We start from the raw sequence: 23,279 nt of genomic DNA on the forward strand, positions 1-23,279 counted from the left end.
GCTTTCAAGTTACCCGTGAGAGAGAGCGAGACAGCACCAACACACGGCGCACAGGAAAAGTCAAAAGAACAAAAGAATTTTTAGCACGTACAAACGCTCATAACATGATAGAAAAGGCGATGACCCATTTCGCATAAAGACGTTTCGCATAAGGACGTTTCGCATAAGATCATTTGGCATAATGGACGTTTCGCATAAAGTAGTTTCACGCAAGAACAATTGCATTTCAAAGAAGCCATATACCTAATTCTCATTATGCCAAACGTATTTATGCGAAACGTCCCAGCCCAGATAGAAAAATAGTATTTGTATCTGCTTTATCTCAAAATCAATACTTTAGAGATACCTAGAAAGTATTTTGATGATTCCTCGACGGGTTTCACTGAACTTATTGAAAATCGAAATTCCTTCAGGTATTATTTTTAAATCATCCAAAAATACTTACCAAAAGTCATTCAAATTAATTTATAATAAATAAGTCATCAGGATGTATCTTACAATTTTTCCTGGAAATTTCTATTACATTATGTCATGGAATAAACAAAAAACAATAAATCAGTGTACATTTAAACCTTCATGAGTGGATATCTGAAGGGACCATCGACTCATGGAAACATCGAGTCATGGAAAGCTGTTTCGAGGAACCACAGTACTGCCCATAAATGCATAACTGTAACATTCGACAAAAGTAGGCATTGAGTAAATGGAGTAACAAGTGTGCATTTTACGGCAGTATGGGAGGATACTAAAATTTCTAAAAATTACCAGGAACACAAAAGTGTTAATTAGAGGCTGATATTTTGTACAACTCATATCGCATACTAGGTGAATATTCAAAACATAATTCTGGTATAAATTTCATTGCTATAGTATTACGAGGCTCATTTATAATCTCAATGTGACTGTTATGCGGTTATAATTACCAATGTGACAAAACAACTTGGTATTTTTTTTCGAATTTTCTAGAACAATCGCACAGATTTCAGTAAGTTGATCGAAAGTATTTAACATTTGATGACTCTTCATGGTATTAACTGCAATTTGTCAAAAATGTCGAATGTGACTGTTATGAAATTATGGGCAGAGTAGTAATCATGAAATTTTGGTTTTAGTGTGATCCCATGAGTCGATATCGAGTCATGGAACATCTACTAATGGAGGTTGCACTGTATTTATAGATTCCTTCAAAATTTCGTAAAAAAAAGGAAACATTTCCAAGAATTATTTTAAGATTTTTCACAGAAATTCTAACTGGATTTCTGAAGCCTCAACATTAGCAACAAATCATTTTTCCTGGTATTCATCTTAGATGTTTGCGAGAATTTCTCAGATAATGGAAATCCTTTTGGATTCATCCTTTATTTTTTTCCAGAGAGCCCTACTTTTATTCGTTCATTGTGTAGAACTCCTTGGGGTATTCCATGATTCACTTTGACATGCGGGGTTTTTCACGGCCAAATTGTCTACAACATTGCAGTAGGGAGCGCCGCAGTACGACGCATATTGTGGGTCAAATATTAGCTCTTTAGCTTCCCATAAACCCCACTTCCGAAGTGAATCAAAAGTGTCAAGAATAAGATCCGGCTTCCTACAAGGAGTTCTTCAGGTGGTAAAAGCAGTAATTTCCCCAGAAACTCTTTAACAAATATACCAGTCGAAAATCCAATAGCTGATTACTTGCTCGACAGAATTGTTGGGCTTCCAATTATTTTTTGGTAATCCATTTAGCCTCAGCCGATATTTAAATCGAAGTATAAAAATCAAAATTTGCATTTAGCGAATTCTGCCAGAAATTTGCTTCAATATTCTAGAACTTAAATTAAGTCCGTACTCACTTGATAGCAATCGAAGCGTAGTTGTCGTGATCGGAGCTCGCATCGCTGTGCTGTTGGTCCTCGCTGTGACTGTGTAGCGGCTGGTGCGGCTTCTCCTCCTGATCCAAGTAGGAATCCAGTGAAATCATTCGATTGTTTCGGAACAACCGTCGATTCACCGGCTGTTGCTGCTGCTGTAGGTCCAGATCACTATCATTTACTTTGCTCCTACAAATGACAAGATCGATACTGGTGCGTCCGCTGCCTCTTCGAGTGCATCCGTTCAGCAGATCCTGAACCTGTCGCATCGAAAGACCGCGCAATCGTTTGCCAAGGATGTTGACGATTTCGTCGTTTGGTTGAATGGTGCCTTCGCTAAAATGCCGGAAAGATCGTGGGGTTAACTAGAACATCTAATGAGTTGAAATGGGCCACTTACGTGTATACTAAGCCTCCCGGCAGCACGTGAGCTACCTTGTATCGATTGCTGATATCGCCTTCGCCGTTGTTCATCGGACTCACGATGATACCCAGGTTCTCGGCTTCTTCGCTGCTCTCGTCCAGTTTGATCGTTACTAATTTGAATTCGGTGTTATCCGTGCAGTTGTTCATCACCTTGGACGGAATGCTTGGTAGGAATACGTCTTCCGTCTCAAGTATGGACGATGCTCCGGATTCGTTGACCAGAATTCCTGAATCGCAATCTTCCGCATCGTGTCGATTGTTGGGAGGGGCCAAGTGAATGACAGTGCCATTCAGTTCGTCGTCCTGTTGTTGGTCTGTTAGTTTGGGATCTTGTGGAGATTTGTCCATGTTCTTTTGGAAATCTGCCAGTCCAGGAAGGGCGCCGTAGCTTACGCTCCGCCGATTGTTGGACACTTTTGATGGAGACTTTTTGAGGGATTTCGAATGGCCTGAGTGGAAGTTGCTTTCACCTGTGCTGTTGGTTTTGTAGGATGAGTTTGAGTAGATTTTTGAAAACAGTTTTTGCGTTCGATCGGACATAGCTTTGATTTTGTTGGTAAAATTGTCCTTCTTTTTCGAAGGTGTTTTCTGTTCCTCATGTTTCAGTGCATTCAATTTGAGCCGATACATGGTTTCGAATGAGGTTTCTTTCATTTGAGAGAATCCGTAAGTTTCGTCGTGGTCGCCTCCAATACCGGCCATGTTCGATAGTTCGTTCTTTGGTTCATCAGCTACTATTCCGACAACTGCTGATAAGTGCTGCTGCTCTGTGGTGGATGCTGCTCGGTTGTTGTAACTTTTACTACTAACGCTACTATTGATAAGACTTTGGTTTAGCTGGTTGGGAGTGGCGCCGCAGAACAGAGTTCGCTCTTTGTTCACTGCACTATCGCAGGAAAGGACCGTTTCACAATCTTCCGCCGCATTGGATCCATTGAGAAAGATTAAATCGTCAACCGATTTGTACAATTGACTTTTAGCTACGTTTTCACTTGACTCAAAGCTAATAGTTTGGTAGCACGACAGTCGAGTACTGCCCAATGGATTCTTTTTCTCCTTTTCACGATAGACGATCGATCGATGGCTTAGTGAAGGACTTTTATCTCCGATCGAAGCACTAATATTACCAATCGATTTGCTTAAGCTTTTAGCTAAACTACCATCCACCGTCAAACCTCCACCATCCACCGATCCCTTGTCTCGTTGCAGTATTCGTCGACTAACAGGGGTGTTTGCGCCTCCCGATCCGACGATTCCTTGCGCAAGCGCTTGTTGCTTGTTTTTTATTCGAATTGGCGAAATGTAGCGACCTTTGGGCCTCTCGATAACACGACCCTCCTCGATGTTGTAGCAGTTGATGGATGACTTCTTGGTCCAGTTCACGGGCGATAAATCTGCGAAAACAAAAGAAATTCGAGAGAAAACAGTTATTGTACAAGTCCATAATTCTTAAGGCCAAGCTTTTCCCACCGCCAAATAAGTCACACCGCGAGCGAGGACACCTCGTCGCGTACCCTTTTTGACCCTTTTGCAAAATGATGAATTGTCCCAGCAGAAAACGAAGTCCATTCGTTTCGAGTTTATGGCGTTGGGAAACTAGAACAACACGTGACCTCCGAATATAAAACTCTTGTCCATCGCTCACATGGTGTCTTGTTCATGGGGGATCCCAATTGAGCACAAAATAAAAAATCCGCATAAAGAGAAATGATTTTTGGCCTAACACATAAAAATTGCGACTCTGTCTGTGCGGTCGGTGACTGACTGACTCTGACCGGTTCGTATTTGGTCAGCCAGCCAGTTGTCTCATTGCAGCATATTTTGAGAACAGCCTTTGAGACAATTTGCAGAGCAGAAAGCAGAGAACGGACGAAAGGTACGCAAGCAAAAGTCGAGAAAGGCCTTGCAAGCATTATCACCAATTTCACTGGAATAGCCTGGCTCGGTCAAGTCATGCGAGGAGAATGTGACGGTCACAGTTTTTGTTTTTTATTTTTTTTTGGGAAATCTCAGACTCCATAATGGACAAACGTCTGAAGTCAAATGTTGAATAATATTCATTTCGGGGTTTTCAGCATGAAACGTTGTTGTAGCACAAAAAAGATGAATGAGAATATCTCACATTTGATTGAATGTCTGGATGTCATTTTATTAAATGTAAATTATTCTTTGATTTCTAATCAACGCACAGTGTTCGCAAGTCGGTATTTCACATATCAAAAAATCAGTACGATGATTGTTTTTGAGAAAGATTCCTTGTACGTTTTACGAATCTTTTCCATTTTCTGAACCTAGGCTGTCTCACATGGTTCAGAGTTGTGTTTGATCCTTTGCTCGCGTCGCTTGCTCCTGCGGGGGCGGCTGATGTGAGCAGGATCAATCGTGTCGCGCGTCGCTCGCGTGGCATGATCTATTAGTGGCGCGGTTCGCGAAGCAGGTTAGTTGTGTTTGATCCTTCGCTCGCGTCGCTTGCTCCTGCGGGGGCGGGTGATGTGAGCAGGATCAATCGTGTCGCGCGTCGCTCGCGTGGCATGATTTATTAGTGTCGCGGATCGTGAAGCAGGTTAGTTGTGTTTGATCCTTTGCTCGCGTCGCTTGCTCCTGCGGGGGCGGCTGATGTGAGCAGAATCAATCGTGTCGCGCGTCGCTCGCGTGGCATGATTTATTAGTGGCGCGGTTCGCGAAGCAGGTTAGTTGTGTTTGATCCTTTGCTCGCGTCGCTTGCTCCTGCGGGGACGGGTGATGTGAGCAGGATCAAATCCTTTGCTCGCGTCGCTTGCTCCTGCGGGGGCGGGTGATGTGAGCAGGATCAATCGTGTCGCGCGTCGCTCGCGTGGCATGATTTATTAGTGGCGCGGTTCGCGAAGCAGGTTGGTAGTGTTCGATCCTTAGCTTGCGTCAAATAATTTATCATGGTCTAATCGCTTATCAAAGTGAATCCTGTGACCCAACGATCCTCCCCATTAACAAACATCCCTCCCAGTAACCTTTGTGGAGATGCAGAGGTAAACACGGTCTCCATATAGCAAAGGTTACACACTAACATTCCTTCCTCCAATCCCACCTGACTGCAAGGACGTGGCCGGCGCCGTTATTGACCCTGTATAAATAGAGGCACTGAATTATGCACACTGAAGAAGATTATGGCCAATCCCAGCCGAACTTCTAGTTGATTCTTTGTGCATTTTCACTGACTTCGGTCAATCACGGAATAGCAACCATTGATATGTGTAGTCAGTCTAAGCTAAGCTAAGCTAAGCTAAGCTAAGCTAAGCTAAGCTAAGCTAAGCTAAGCTAAGCTAGGCTGTCTCACATGGTTCAAAAAATCAAAGTATCAACATTTTTTTTATTTCTTTATTAGTATCATTCCAAACATTACATTAATTTCTTATATCTAGGTGTTCTGTGTTAGGCAACACTATCATCCTAATGTGATAAAACAAATTTAAGATTTTATTAACATTTTGTTAACAACATATTACATTTCATTTGCCGTAGCAGTTCAGATTTTTTTTAAAGGTGAGTTGATTTCACCTGCTTATAAGAGAAAAAAGGAGGATAAATCTTCCATTTTAGAAAGTATGAAGAAAAAATATCCAAACTTTTTTACAATCTGTAGTCGTTTAACTAAGGCTTCGTTTTTCCTCGTTTAACTAAAAAAAAATTTCTGTTTGACCATAATTCATGAATACTTTTCCCATTCAAGATCTTTTTCCATGCTTTTGAAGCTAATTTAGTAGTTGTCAAACTGTGTATACAACAATTAATAAAAAAAATGTTTGGCTTAGTTACTTACCAAAACTACTCGAAAACATGATTTTTCAATAAGATTTCTCCGAAAGGTTGTTTTTTTTTCGCCAGAAATTACATTTTTACTGTTTAACCGAAGTTTATAAGCCATATTGGTATAATTACGAGTTGAATAATGGATATATTCAAACATATTTTTTATTGTAAAATTTTTGAAACATTGCTTCTAAGACCTTTCAGAAGGGAGAATCCAGATTCAGTGTTAACGTATAACTGACAACAAATTCAAAAATATGGTATTTTCCATTAAAAATTTACGTTTTTGGTCAGTAAAATAACTATTTCAAACCAATAAATTAATTTGTTGTACCCACAGTATGAAAACTACTAAATTCGCTTCAAAAGCATGAAAAAAGATTTGAAATTGGTTGAGTAACCATGAAGTTATGTCAAACAAAGGTATTATTTTTAGTAAAAAGAGGAAACATTTGGAGAAAACTACTTTTAAATAAGATTACTTTTGATTTTAGACAAACTTGATATTCCACAAACTGAGTGCTTCAATATTGATTAGAAAATAACAAAGTTATAAAGGCTTCACTGAAGTTCATATTTCATAACTTGAAAATTCACCTTCAAGTCGCCACCTGTAAATCTTAATATTTTTGGCTCAAAATTTAAGGTTTTCCTTTTTATGTGATTTGAATTCAGAAGAGCATACTAAGTTTTGGTTTTGAGGGCTTTCGCACCCTAGCAGTGATGGAAAGTGGCGTACATTTTGGCTAAACTGGAACAACAACAACAAAAAAAATACTCGCGCGCATCAGAGTGCTGATTTACTCGCATCTGTCGTGCTCGCAAGTAAACGTAGCTAAAGTGATTCGTGAACGTGTTCGGAGCTCTTCAGAGTCAATTGCGGCTTTGGGAAAAAAGCTTTTCCCCTCCGAGATTTCTGATTTCCAGGGGTTTTTAACTACAAACTGGTACACACTTATAAAATATTATTGAAATTTGCCTGACGTATTGAAGTAATTTTTTGTCACATTGAACTGAATATTTTTCGGATTGCTACAATTTTCAGTCACATTGGATGTAATTTTGCACAAATGACAAACTCACATCATATCGTTTTTAACATCAAGCACTATACTTACAATTAAATTGACGTTATGAGTGATGATAGTTTATTCTTAGTGTGTAGTTTTCTGTCGATTTGATGGATATACACTTGATTTGTCTGGCAATACCAAATTGAATCACATTTTACTGTTCTTTTTGGTACACTATCCCGAGCAGGTGGGTTCGAACTTACTCACACCAAACCTGTTTACGAGTCTGTCATTTTTGTTTTGCGTTTGCTCACACTCGTGAGTTACTTAGTGATGCGAACATCCACCACTGGTTATATTCATTATTGCATTTTTATTTAGAAAATGTAGCTTTTACAATATTTCTCGTATAATTTATGGTCTCGCCCTAAAAGCCTTTGGTAACCAAGTGCGTAGCATGTTGTTATCGATCAAACGAATGGGTTTACACGTCATTTCACAATGCTACGATGAAGAAGAGACCCTCTTTCATCATCATGTGGTTATAGTTTTTGTCTTGGTTCATTCATTTGGTTAAAACAACGAGCTACACACTCGATTACCATTAGTTATGCGAGATTTTATCTTATTTTTCTCGGAGTTTGAAAATTTAATTTTCAAAGCAATTATCAGACATTCGTGTTAAATGCACCAAATCATTTAATGCTCATACAGATTCTATGTATTAAGCATTTCACGCATTTTTATATGATAGACGTGCTTTGCGTATGTATGCATGTATGTGTTTGAATTAAAACTCTTGTCCAATCTTTCTTTATCATATTCTTAAAACGTTTGAGCATACCATTTTTATCAATTTACGTAACAATTATTTTTTTTTTACTTATCTCGTTTATTTGGCAGGCTCAGGCGCCGTAGGGCATAACAGAGCCGAAATCTTTTCTTTTTTTTACATTATTTACATTTTGAAATTTGAACTTATTTTAAAAACTATGTTAGTTTGCGGAAGTTTAAAGGTTAGTGGATACATTTGAAACAGGGAAGGATTTACGTAACAATGTGTTTGACGAATACCGTAAAACGGAGTGTCATTGATTAGCGAGATACGATGGCCCTTCATGTAAAAAGTTCGATTATACATTTTCCGTTGAAACATATTTAATTCATGAATGGCGATTTATTTTATTCATACGAAAATTTAGTTTTGTTCGTTCGTTATTTTTTACGACTTTTCCGAGCAATTATTTGCATTTTTTATGGTGGAAAATTCATTTTTTTAAGTGGAATTGCCGAAAACAATTTATTTGTCGTATTTTTTTGCAATCCAGCAAAATTGACGAATTACTGTGAAGAATGCAGAATTTGCTTAGGAAATTGCCTACCTTTAGGTTGATTCCAAGGATTGAGATATTTTTCATTTTGAAATAACTCAAAAAGTAAATAACTTGTAGAAGTTTGGCCTTTATATTCAGCCTCGTGGACGTGAACGTGAACGACTTTTTTGCACACTTTTGCTCATATATTTTGACTCAATTGATCAATTCTCAAAATTTTAACAGTATTGTGTAGGGGATTAGTTACATCTCCAAATGCACCAACAATAATTTAGATACCAGTGGCCAATCCGGATACATGGCCGGAAATGTAGTGTAAACCTCTTATTCCACAAGTGGTTTTTGATAAAATTTTAATATATTTCAAAAGTATTTAGGTGAAAGTATATGTATAAAGCAGTCTGTATCGTATCAAGTCTTGCGAGCTAGTGTGCAATACGTTTGAACCATAACAATCACTTGGCCACTTGACATGTTCAGATATATGAGGCTTAGTATGCCGTCCGGGAGAATCAACCCAAATGTCCATACCGTGTCAAAAAAATCATATTTATTCGTCAAAATATGGCCATTGGAAGCCATTTCCGTCATTTTAAATACAGGTGACCAATTTAAGTCCAGTTTCAGAATCACGATTTTTGATCCATAAAACACGTATTATGCAAAACGTAACACTGTTTAAGCACATACGGTCTCATAAAGTTAAGGGATTGTAAACGTAAGGGAGATATTTTGAGTTTTGTTAAATGACTGCGGTATCTAGTTGCAGCACACAGATATTTAAAAAAAAAAGAACTATTAGAATTAGTTTGCGCCACAAACTTGCACAACATTTGAAGGATATACCCATCATGAGAAATATAAAATACAACTGTCAACAACTGAAATCCTAATTAAATACTGAGATAATTTTGATGAATTCTGATTATAACCTTGAATAGATTCTGAAAGAATCTCATGTGAATCCTGCGAGGAATCCAATGAGAATGTTGAGAGGATACTGATAAGAATCTGTTGAGATTTTGAGAGATCCCTGAGAGGATTCACCAGAAACCTTTTAGGATACTTTCACCTAAATACATTCTAAATATATTGAAATATTATCAAGAATCACTGGTAAAAAAGAGGTGTACACTACATTTCCGGACGTGTATCCGGATTGGCCAACGGAATCGAAATCATTATGAGTGCATTTGGAGGTGCAACCAATCCCCTACACAATACTGTTAAAATTTTGAGAATTGATCAATTGAGTCAAAAGATATGTGCAAAAAAGTCGTCCACGCCTTTTAAGGGTTTAGCAAAACGGATACAAAAAAAAGACACGGGTATGAGTGATTTTCTTGAAAAACTGCTATAGAAATTCGAGTGTTCGGTATATGAGTCATGTTCGAAATTTTAGACAAAATGGTACCCCGTTTTACGGTTCCACATTACAGCCGATAGTGAAAGATCTCAATTTGATTATTCAATTTAGTCAAATTGTTTTCAGATGTTTTTATTTCACTGAAACTCAAAGCTACAGAGAGCTAGATACATAACTGACTCTTCATAACTGTCTATGGATTTGAGCAAGAAGTTTTTATGAAGACATGAACATTATCGTGACCTCGTAAGGCCCGGTGCGCTATTTGCTTTGCACAAAATCACTGAAATCCGCATATGCTAATGAGATCAATAAGGTCACGCGTAAACAAGTACAGCGCCAGCTCGAATTTTGCACAGTTCGATTTGATTTTTGTTGATCAATCATAGGTATCGACGCTGTTGTACATGTTTGCGATTTCAAAAGCAAGAAAATGGCGAAATTTCGGTTTTTATTGACGAAGGCAAGTATATTTACAAAACATGATTGCCCTGAAAGTTTTTAAACATTTTGTAGGGGAAAATGGGATTTCTTCCACATTATGAATTATTTCCATACCAAATCAGGAACATCTATTTTTACAGCTCAAAATGTCCCATACAAAATGTATGGGGATATTTTCGTCAACAGAATATTTATAAACTTTGCAATTACAAACCCTTAGCCAAAATTAAATGAGGTACATGCAAATCGATAATAATTAGAATTTAACATATTGAATCGTAGGCAATTGTGGGACTACATGTGATACTGTATTCCAAATGTCCCGCTCCAAGTTGATCGTTGACCGTTCCCACTGTATTCTCGTATATTGACTGTACGATCATAACAAAAAACGATAAGAAACAGTTGATAAGAAGAACAAAACCACTACGGCTTCGTATCAGCGAACGTTAATACGATCTACACTAATAGGCACAGATCGCATCAATCTCAGCGAGAGTCCACTCGGATAGTTGTTGCTGCCATTAGGGCGACCTGGTGTGTGATAATCTCAGTTCAACTCGATGTAAGCTCCGAACCAGAATAGGCTCCAATATCCGCACTCACCTTGTCGCAAGCGGTCAGTGCCGCGCCACACTTGTTCGCGTCGTTTGGAAACTGGTCACCAGAAAGGAAGAAGATCAAGAAATACAAATATGTATCCACGTCCGGGATATATGTACGACACACGATTGGATCATCCCGGCAGTTTGAATGATGATCGCTGACTGTCGCCCTCTCTGCTGCCATAGTATAGAACAATCCACTGCAGGGGAACTATAAATTGGCGTTTGCGTGTCGTAAGTCATAAATGCGACTGTTTGAACACACATGTGTTGCGCCATTCAGTATGGTGAAGGGAAGATGTGCAATGGTGTGTTTGACATATGGCCAACAGCAGTCCAGTCCAGTTGAGCACAATTTCGATAGAGAAGTCAGAATGAGCGAGCCTATGGGCTTGGGAGAGCGCACTTTTTTTGTACAAATTGGTGTGAGTGAGTGATAAAGAGGAAGACACGATCTAGGGTGGTTCGTAGATCCAGGATCGTTCGTAACGATGAATTAACTGCCCATAACTGCATATTTGTAACATTCGATAAAAGTAGGCATTGAGTTAATGGAATAGCAAGTGTGCATTTTATTGCAGTATGGAAGGAAACTAAAATTTCAAACAATTACCAGGAACTCAAAAGTGATCGCATACTAGGTGAATAGTCAGAAAATAATTTTGATAGAAATTTCATTGCTATCACATTACGAGGCACATTTATAATCTCAATGTCACTGTTATGCTGTTATAATTACCAATGTGACAAAACAACTTGGTACTTTTTCGATTTTTCTAGAATAATCTCAAAGATTGAGTTTAAGTTGATAAGTTGATCGAAAGTATTAATCATTTGATGACTCTCTACGGTATTAACTTCAATTGGTCAAAAATGTCGAATGTGACTGTTATGCAGTTATGGGCAGATTACTTATGCGAAAAATATTTATCGTACTCCTTCAATATCTTTTGTTTGAGAAAGTTTTTAGAAAATACGTAAATTATGCAGAGCATTGCAAAGTACCCCTAATAAGTATAAAAGAAATGGCCATAGTGGTTCCTGATTTGACCGCATATAAAATTTCAAGTATTGAATCATATAGAATGTTTTAATAGCGAAATGTATTCGACATCTTACAACTAAATCTATAAATTTATTATGTTGTGCGGAACAAGGAACCCTAAATAGTAGAGTAAGGTTGGGCAAAAGTTCGACCTTAGTGAAATAATTTTTATTTCCAGAAAAACTACAATAGTTGAAAAGACATAATTATCACACAGAAAACCTCCAACATATTTGCTACAATTTTGCTGAATAAACTTTATTATTATGTCGGTATGAATTATGTCGGTTATATAGTTATATCAGTTTTAAATTAGATTTTTTTACTAGTTCGTTTTTTCAGGCTTTCTTAATCAGATTTTTACCCAGTGTGGGGCAGAAGTCCGTTGGCCGAAACATAAAATATCGATATTTTAAAGACAGTCATACTTCCTCCCAACCAGGAACTATCGTTTTGATTCATATTATAGATAGCTTCAAATTCCGGACACTCTACTTTGTATGTGAAACTCTACTTTGTATGGGAAAATTGTTCTCACTTTCGAGGTTTTTCCATATATATCTATGCAAACTAATAATGCCTAACTGTCTTCGACGTCTCTTTAGTGACTTGACGATTTCGATTGGTGATTTGACTTTTCCAAATATGATTTGCTTGAGCTGTCCAGAATAATTTTACTTATTTAAAATTGTTCGTGTTGCGGAATGAAAACTTCATCCACTATTGTAGAGTTAAGTATTTCGAGGGCTCTAACGCGGAGAAATCACACAGAATGATTTATTTTACACGTTCTCTGATGGATTATAATTCACTGGGTTCCTTAATCACGGCGTGTATATGGGAAAGGATTATCACAAAAAAATAGGCATCGCTAAATCTTTCACCATTCGAAAATATAGGTTTTTAGCTTCTATTTGAAGTGTTTCCCAAAAAAAATCCACCGAGGGATCCCGAACATTTTTTTTATTTAAAATCTTTGTTCTTTATTTTTAAATGTAATCATTGTAAAAGACAGTTTCGTTGGTCTTAAGCTCGATGAAAGTTTCATTTCCATATAAAAGTTCATAAAATACATATACGTACATATATATTGAGTTTCATTTGGTAAAAAACAAAACTGTCCTATATGATTTTGAGGATTTATTGAGCTATAGGCCACTTATTCGATTAGATATGTTGGAAGTTCGACTGTTCACTTATTCGTACTGTGAAAGTATATCTAACAGAGCACTGTTTCCGTTCATGGTTAGAATACATTAAATTTATTCTTCTTCTGTCTGGCATTACACCTCTGTTGGTTCATAGCCTGCTTCCCAGCTCAGATTTCGTTGAGTACTTAGTTATTAATTGAGAATTTTCTTTTCCAATCAACCGTTAAAAGGTTAAAAGTAGAATGGATCAACATTACAACAGTCTACGAAAGTAAATTGAATATGCTAAGCTTTGCAAAAAGCTTAAAAAATCCTCATTAAGCATATTATTGGGGCACCCGGAGTAAGTGACACTCCACAGATTTTTTTAATAGTATTGTAATGTTTTTGATGTTTTTAGCATGGAATTTCAAAATTTAATAAGTATATAGTGCAAGATATTTCCTGTTAAATCAAATCATAAGAATAATTCCACCGTGAAAGTGGTTTTCTGACAAGCAGAACGACAATAATACAATTTCCACAATTACTGCAGTAATAAAAACACGTAGGCAGCTTACAAACAAGAAAGTGTTACCTTTTTATACTCCTCGTAATTTGATATTTTATTCATATAATATATGTTTTCAACATGAAATATGGTTAATTATGTGGATTCTACCCCATTACCCCGAATCCCATTACCCCGAATGCCATTAACCTGAACGCCATTACCCCGAATTCCAAAACCCCGAACGTCCCATCACCCCGAATGACATTACCCCGAATTCCAATATCGCGGGGAAATGTCATCAATATCATCATGTCATGATAATTGTAAATTCGGGGAAATTGCATTCGGGGTGATGGAATTCGGGGTAATGGTACCTTCGGGGTAATGGAATTCGGGGTGATGGCAATCGGGGAAATGGCATTCGGGGTAATGGGGTAGAATCAATTATGTGATTATTGGCAACGGTTAGTATTATGAGGTAGATTAACAAGTTAAATTTCATGTGCCCACTTGCCCCGTAGAGTTGAGTAACTGCAATTTACAGTAGATTTTTAAGGCGAAGTAGCATGTCATTCGTTTTGGCAGCAATGATAACTTAGCTGCGTGCAATTTCAAAGTAATAAAACTTATTCTTGATAGTTTATATTGACTTGACAAAGTATCACTGTACGCCCCAACATACATAAAGTATGCTGATACTTTTTCAGCTGTGTCAGTGCAAAACCAACTGATTTTCTTTGATTCGAAATCGTGGGACGAATTAGCAACAATCATCAACGGTGCGTACAAATTTCAATGACGGCCTACTTCGCCTTAAGGCTTTCTTTTAAGGGTTTTAATATCTCGAAAAGATACCTTCCCATTCGTGCGCACATCAGCGAATACAGGGTACACTATCTTTTACACCGGTAAATTTCTATGTATGAGGTATTTAACCCTCTAATACCCAACCCCGCCTTTAGACGGGGTACACTTTGGAATTTTGTGTATTTTTTCGTAGCTCGGAAATCAAAATGATTTTATTTTTGACTTAAACCTTGACTCATAACACGCATATAAGAAAAGTTTTTTATGACTTTTGAAACTTTTTTGTATTTTTGAAAATTGTTTGAAAAGTTGTATTCTTATATAACCTACAAATGTCTGGGGTTCATTTAACGTGTTATATAAAAAATCATACCTTTTATATTTTTCTACTATCAAACTATCACTGAAGAAGAGCTTGGTAGTATTGAAATAATTTTAAACCTGTTTTTCCGTTAATTACACGGAAAATAAAAATATCTCCAAAAAAATATTTAAAATTTAATATTTTTAAAAGTACCGCAAAAATTTTAATTTTTGTTATTGTCAAAAATTAGTAACTAGAGGAGGCTTCAAGAAAAAATGAAAAAGAATAGGGATGTTCAAAAATAAAAATTATAAAAATCATAAACCAAAATTCATAGATTTGCGAATAAAAATAAATCATTGCCCAAAACGTGTTTAGAACGATTTTAGATAACTCAAAATGATATTTAGATCGAAAATAAAAATTGGGGTATTAGAGGGATAATTTAATTTAAAATTTTGCATTTTTTTGGGCTTTTTCATGAAAACAACATCAATCAAGTGGCCACATTTATTGGTCGTAGCAAAATGAGCTCCATGCAGCATTACATTTTACATTACCTTTTGGAGCTTTTTGGCTCAAATGTATGTCCCTTTTTTATATCAGATGTGCATGGAATTTCCATTGTAGAGACATAATGAACAAACTTCCAAAGATATCGTATTCCATCGACTGTTTCGTACTGCTTGAAAAAATTGCTCAATTATTATTTTGATGCGAACGCTGGACCAAAATGTTAGTACCTACTTGGTCATGGAATGGCATTTCTAGAATCTTGAATAGATTGTTTGTTCCTCAAATGTGGCATTTTTGCTTATTAATGAAGCCAGATGGTGCATGTTGAACACGATATTTTCAAGGATATAACTGTTGAGTTAGCACAACTGCAAGACTATTTTCATTTCAAAGAGTCACTATTTTGGCATTTTGTTTTTTATATCATATTAATTGTGGAAAAGATGAAAATATTAACCCAGCAGCAAGTGTTATTGATTTGTAGAAATGGTTCAGCAGAGCTCTATTTCGTATCAATCGGGCAGTGTCCATTTATTACATAACGCTAAAATCGAACATTTTTGACCACCTCACACACCCCGCCTCCTTCCTCCATAACGCTTTTTGTATGGAGCCTAGTCCTTTCTCCCGCTAGAGCGTTGCATAGTTTGTGGAATTGTCAGCATGGTTGATTAGATCTTATCGGTCGAGAATGTTTTTCTTACATACAATATAAAAAAAAAAACATTGGCGAATCAAATTCTTAGTTAATGAGTAACCGAAGAACTCTTATCTGAGAAGCCGGCTTTGTCTCAATAGGGGTGTAGTTCCAGATAGAACAAAAAGAAAATTCATCTATTCTAAATATGAAAAAAAAAAACAGTTATACAATAGAATCAAATACACACCTAAATTCTAATGCCGATCTCGGTAAAAGGTCGTTTGCTGACATCTTAGTAAAAGTGACGTTTGGTGACGGCAATGGTGCTGTTTTAAGTAAACTCAATGTTATGCTGACATATCAGTTAAATTAATTTGCTGACCGCTCAGCTGTGCGGATCTCGGTAAAAGAATGAAAATTATCTGAGTATGTCCTCCACTGTACGAGTAAGTGTCCTATGGCATATTAAATCCACAAGATCACATAGGACAGTTATGTCCATTACAATATGTTATCTTATATATCTTAGTTATATCAACTTTCATTTGAAATTTGGGCTACCATTGAGCTTGAGAGAAAAAAAAACTGTCTTTTACCATGATTATATTTGAAAATAATGTACTACAAGGAACAAAAACTTAAAATAAAAAAAAATGTTCGGGATTCCTTGGTGGATTTTTTTTTGGAAACCCGTCAAATGAAAGCTAAAAACCTATATTTTCGAATGATGAAAGATTTAGCGATGCCTATTATTTGTGATAATATTGTTCTACCAGACACGCCGTGTAATATGAATCAAAAAGGTAATATTTGCTGAAAAATACACTCAAAATTCTTATCAAAAAATTTACCAAAATAGGATTAATAATAAACCCTTTTTTGGACAATTCTTTGAAGAAAATTATTTATTGTAATATACCGTTCTGTCTTAAATTGTGAACAGACTCATATTCCGAACACACAGATTTTTATTTAGCTAAATTTCAAGATAATTTGTGATTTTCGGAAATTTGACACCCCCCAACATCGACTCATGGAGGTTTAACTGTATTCTAATTTGTAGCTCATTTCGCCATTGGCCATCACTAGAGCGAGGATCAAGTTGACTGATGTACTAGAGCACAACGCCTAAATTCATACTATTCTATTACCTAATCTATTTCTGGATCTGATGCTACGCTGTCTCTTTGCGTTCTCTACTTTTCGCAGTTAGATGAAGAGCACACAGGGATGCTTTTCTCAGTCCAAGAGAGATCCATTTGTTCAAAGCCGTTTTTTTGTCAATTGCCGTGTTAATCAGGTTACAGTTGAGCGATTGCTCAGAGGAGGGTCAAGATGTCAGTTCGATTTCAGACGGCCGTAATGATGTTGGACGGATGGGCTCGTGTTGTGCTTGACGGACTGACGAAATTTTTTGATGAGGGGGCTGGGAATCAAACCCATGACCATCCGCATATTAAGCGAACGTGTAGCCAACTATTTACGCCACGTTGCCCCCCTAATGCAAACTGTTGAATGCAAACAATTGATAAAAAAGTAAAGAAATAGGAATATGTTAATTAATGAAATAACAAAAGATTAAGAAATATAATATAGCAATACCTCGATATAACGTAACACAATTTTTATTTTCGTTACGTTATATCGAAAGGGATTCTATTTTGATAGCATGACTATGCTGAATATTTAGCATAGCAATGAAAAAATGTTGGTTTTTATATTGAAAATAGTTCACTGGATATCGGTCTATGACGGCATTCGGTGATCGTAAGTGCTGGTATTGCACTGGCTATGTTTTGATTGACGAAAGTTCATAAATCATGATCTAAGCTGTTGATAAAATGGGGGCGAAAACGTTATAACGAGTTACGCTTTATCGAGATTACGTTATATCGAGGCATGACATGTAGGGGGATTAGGGGCATAATGGACACATCAAGCAAATGCTTATTTTAATAAGCCAAGTCCATAAAATTGTAATATTTTTCAGTTACTTGAAGCTAGTTACCAAGTTTGTGATTAGCACGATGTGTTGCATTCATCCATAGTAAAGAAAAAAAATATCAAATGTCAGAAAAACGAGATGGAAAATTGGGTCAAAACAAGGTCTACAAGTGGCAAAATAACGATTTTTTCAGCACAAGTTTTACATTTATCCAACGAGGCTCACCGAGTTGAATAAATACGAGTGCTGAAAAAAATCAAATTTTGCAACGAGTTGCATGCATTATTTTTTGCTATTTCGAAAAACGTCGTTTTATCTGGATGAATTCTCAAAACACAAACAAACATTTCAAGAGAACTCACGTGAGTATACAATTCAGTATTTTTCAATCACGTAGGATGTGATACGTACACTCTTAGATTATTTCACGAGCTCGGCTGTGCGGACCTGGGTTTCTCAATTTTAACTGAGACTTAGCCAACAAATTCTCCGATTGCTTAGTAACGAAGCACGATTTACTGACATTCGGCTTTTATTTCCTGAGATCTCAGTAAATTTGTTTGCCGCAAATAGTCGGCAATATCGAATGTGTGCGAATATCGGTTAAAATAAGCCGAGATTCGGCATTCTAACTTAAGTGTGAGTACCCATGATACCCATGGTTGCTAGATCACAATTAATATCATAGTCTTCAGAAATATTGATGGTAAATTGTTTCGATAGTTTCAAACACATCGAAATTCAATTTAACTGTAATGTTAAAGATATTTATATCATCGGTATAAAAATGAAAATTTGAAAACTTTGGTTACGAAGATAATCACTGAAATATCTTTGGAGGTATACTTCCGTAACAGTACTCTGAGAAGCAGGGTTTTCTATTTAAAGTATTGCCATAATATTAGTGAACACGCAACAGGCAACGTATATGGCTTAATTCAATAGACTTTTCAATGACAAAAAGGCAGGAACGTTAGTCACACAGGTGGTGTTAATAATTCCTAAAATCTGCTACAACGTCAGGTGGCAAACTACTGTGTGATGGGTGTTAACCACTCTTACAGTAGCTAAAATAACGCCAGATAAGCAGTAAAAAATCTTTAACAAGCCGGCAGTCAGACAGTAGCCATTAATCAAACAGAACTCCTCCGCAAAGCAACCCGACACCATTTCGGCATTTCTTACAACAAACAAATAAATACTTTTCGAATGAATCAAAAGAATATCCATTGTTGATCTTAATCAACGTATCACAAAATAGTGATCATTAAAAACAATCAAAAGAAATGTTTGTCTTTACCGACACGCTTCGTGGGCACGTCATCGATCAACTGCCTTTCGATTGCTCTTGGACCTCCCTATTACTCAACGAATAAAACGACCCACGAGCTCAGTGCGTAATATGCCCTCCGGGAGAAACATGGGAATATGTCTACACGAGCACTTTGGCCACTCCTGCAATGATTTTTGTTCATTCAAAACGAGTATATTGGTTACCTATGGGGTCAACCAACAGAAGAATCTTTCCTTCGATCGGAGCGATGTAGGGTAGATGTACCGGTATTCATCAAAGATTGCAACGATTTTTGTTTTAAATTGTCTAAATAATTTTATTCGAAATTTGTTCCAATGTCTCAACATTGGATATTGTATGTTATTTATTATAACTATACCGGAAAAGGGAATTTCAGAATCATTTTCATAATTCTGTTCTGAAAACTTGTTTGGAGACCAAAAACTTGATCTTAACGTTTAACGCTCCGTCATCGTAATCATCGTCATCACCGAAACTTCAAAAGCAGTTTTTTTGTTCAAATCTAAAAACTATTCGATGAAAATGTGTTCAGTGAACACATTTTCCTGTAAATTATCTTGATTTTGAACGAAAAAACTGCTTTTGAAAATTCCGAAATCAATGACGGATCCTGCCCCCTTAAACAATGTTCCTATTTTCTTTTAATAAGTGGGTACAGACATTTTATATGCTTTTTACATTTGTTTGAATGCCTTTAAGGCTCAAGACTCCATCATTCAATCATCAGCAATCATCGAAAACTAAAAACCAGTTTTTTAGCACAAATGTTAAGTGAACCTCACGAACATCTATCATTGCATTACAGATAGTAAGCGCAATGCAATGATAGATTTTCATGAACATTGTTTCAGTTTTGAGCAAAAAAACTGGTTTTGAAAATTAGCAAAACGATGATGGTTATTTTCCTCTTAATGTGATTTTGAAAGTTGAATGTTTATCCAGTATGAGTTCTAGATACTTAACATCATCTGACCCTTCTCATTGTACCATCATGTCCACTTGAAAGTTTCAAGAGAATATTGCGAATGCTGGTGCAAGTGATCCATTATTCGTCACCTCATTTTTCAATACAAAACCAACGTTTTTGACCAGTCATGTTTCCTGCTATACATGAATTGAAAACTTTTGTTCAATGTAATGACAGTGTTCCAAAGCCTTATGATTGACTTTTAAATAATATTTTCCCTTAAGGTGGCGAGTTCCGTTACACCTACCCTAAAAGTGTTATGAAATGGCACTACTTTTGCTCTCAACGAAGCGTGCCAAGCTACTCTGCGGGATTATCACTCTCGAAGGAATTCAGCGCAGCATATTTTTTCATTTCGTCGGTTTGACGACGAATGACTACGAACTTTTTTTTTAGTACGCGCACCGACGTAATAATCATAAAGTGTGCATCGTATTGCGATTAATTTACGATGCTTTTAACACCCTCTGTTCTAATAACCAATACATCGTGGTAAGCTCGGGCAGATGATTATCCCACGCAAATGCGAACGGCCATCGCCTCGCCTCGGTAACACCAATCCGCACAAATTGACGTGCTTACGAAATGATTTGTTTGGATGGATTAAGTTTGCGGGTTTGGAAGACGAGATATTAAGTGAGGCGCACTAAACGTAAAACGACTTGTTTTACGATGCTCACCCACCTGTTCAATGTATGCCGGAGATACTTCGACAATCGATAATGAACTACTTCGAAATGGATTTAGTGAACTTGCTATTGTATCGCAACACGGTACTTAGATACAGAATAATTTCAAAAGAAAGTTTTATGGTAAGAGAATATGTTAGAGACACAAATTTTCGGTAAGGTATATTTATTTGTTTCAAGATATTTCTTAGTCAAACTTTATAATTTTTGTGAGATATTATATATTTTTTTTTGATTACTCACTAGAGTTTTACTAGCATCATTAGCGCATTTCGGGACCAACGGTTGAACTGCCCATCTGAATAAAGTATACCCTTATACTGAAGGACACATCACAGAAAAATGTACTGCATGACAAACATATTTTTACGTATAAAGGAAAAAACAAACTATTTAACTATCGTTGATGTACAATCGTTATGGCCGAAATATGCGTAGGTAAAGGATACAAATTCTAGTAGGAATAAAATGATAAAATAGTTAAATCAATTTTATTTTTTTTTCTTATAGATCTTATTTGAGGAAAGTGTACCAGTATTGGCTATAGTGGTTCTCTATTAGACCATATGTGAGTTCCCAAAGTTTTCACATTTTGTATATTTTGGTTGTTTTAACATCAAAATATATTTGATATCAAACTACTTAAACACATAAAATGATTAAAAATTTAAATCATCCCATGTAACAATTTTTGTTTTACGAATTACTTCCAGGGTGTTATAAATAAACGCCGTTAAGGCACTGTTGCCATCATCGCATCCCCCAAAATCTCTTGTAGATTAGGATGTGACTAGTTGGCCCACTCTGAAGTTTAGTTTAGTTATGTCACACGAATAAAGCAAAATAGCATTTATGGTAGCTATTTTGAAACCACCAGTTCTAGATGAAAGTCGCATCATCTTGAAAATGGTTTTATCATAACGTTTTAGGATTTATAGAAATAAATCGATCTCCGGATTTATTCCGACGTAAACAAAATAAAATAAGATTGAAAACAGATATGTGATAATTTGTTTCGAAGTTCTTGTCATTTGGAGTGGTTTATTTTGATATAGTGCTCAAATTTTTAGTGCCGAGTGAGATTTACAGTAAAATGTATTAAAAAAGGAAGTAAATGTGCGTTTGCCCTTTCTGAAAGTGGTATAATTATAGTTATTAAGCATTTGCTAAAATAAACTGCTAGGTGGAAAGAACATTTTCAACATTTTTTTGGTTTGTTTGGGCAGTCATTTTGCTTTAAATTATATTTAGTCAGTTTAATCATCAAATCATAGCATCTTTTGCTCATAAGATTCATGGAGATAATTTTATATGAAAATAATGAAATTTTGGCAACCGGAGTGAAATAAATATGGCGGAACCATAATTGATATATTGTCATCGACAAATGCTGTTTTGTCATCATAAATACACAAATAAAAGCACCTTGTTATGGTTCGGCGTTTGTGGATGTAAAATTCCCTTAATAAATGCTGACTGAAGATGATTCAGCTTTCTTTCTATGGTGACCAAGCAGCATTCAACAAAGTTTGACAGTTTGGGCGTGCTGTTTTGAAGAATTTACGCAAAAACAATGAAAACGGAAATTAGTTTTGCATTTTCCCATTAAGAGTATGTGCTCTTTTAAAAACAATATCGCAACATTAATGTGGCGAGTAATACATTTGCAATGCTAAAGGTGTTTTCGCATCTTAGAAGCCCTAATACTGATTTGAGAGGTATAAATTAATAAGGTAAGTTATCAAAGGCCAAGTAGAAGTTATGTAATTTAAAAGCAGCTTTTATGACAAGGTGTATTCCATGAGTCTTTTATTATAGTCGTAACAAATAAAAGTCGTTCAGCCACGGCAAGCAGTTTAAATAATGTTTTGTATGCTGCAAAAAGCTGGTTTTGTAGCCACAACATTTTGGCTTTATGTTTTGGCTCTAAAAGGTTTTGAAAATAACCAAGAGCTGAATTACAAAATATAATCTTTTGGCAACGTTAAAGGTCGCCTCTAAGTATTATAGCATTTTCGCAACTGGCAGAAAACATTAATATAGGGTGTCCCTGAAAGTATGGGCACGACTTTGGTTACGAAAACCATAGTACTTTTCCAAACAATCAAATATTTTTATATTTTTGTATTTTTATATTGGCTATTTCAACCAGCATCTGTGATAAATTTATTTGATTTAATAATCTTTCACATTGAAAATTTTAATTTAAGGAAATCAATTCTTTTCTGGTCAGCACAGACCCTACATTTTGTTTTTGTTGAAAAATTAACTAGTGTTTCTATCAAAATCTTTCGTCATGGTGGGTTCAAGTACATTGTATCAAGGATGTTTCAAATAAATTTTTGTTTGAAATTTTATTAAGCTTTGTTAGAAAACACTAGAAAAAATGGTAAAATTCGAAAGTTCACGAACTTTTCTCTTCACATAAGACAACATCATGAAGTTATAACTCGTCAGGTACTTTGAAAAGTAATAAAAATAATACATTTCAGATTTACGAAAGGTCAATCCCTAAACTTTTGGATAGCCAACTTGAATTTTTGATCCACTCATGTTTTTACGTAAATAAAAGGGTTTGTT

The 23,279-nt window shown here is 36.2% G+C and overlaps 1 protein-coding gene across 1 annotated transcript in view; it reads right to left on the bottom strand.

Annotated features, from left to right (window-relative positions):
- LOC5572454 overlaps positions 1–23,279 on the bottom strand; it is a 322,024-nt gene that overhangs the window by 12,779 nt on the left and 285,966 nt on the right. Inside the window, exons 5-6 of the mRNA XM_001660350.2 lie at positions 2,254–3,673; positions 1,836–2,189 (exon numbers count right to left, since the gene is read on the bottom strand). Of these exons, the coding sequence (XP_001660400.1) occupies positions 1,836–2,189; positions 2,254–3,673 (1,774 nt within the window). The remainder of the gene's footprint in view (positions 1–1,835; positions 2,190–2,253; positions 3,674–23,279) is intronic.

The sequence above is a fragment of the Aedes aegypti genome, chromosome 2 (genome assembly GCF_002204515.2).
Source record: "Aedes aegypti strain LVP_AGWG chromosome 2, AaegL5.0 Primary Assembly, whole genome shotgun sequence".
Classification (NCBI taxonomy): domain Eukaryota; kingdom Metazoa; phylum Arthropoda; class Insecta; order Diptera; family Culicidae; genus Aedes; species Aedes aegypti.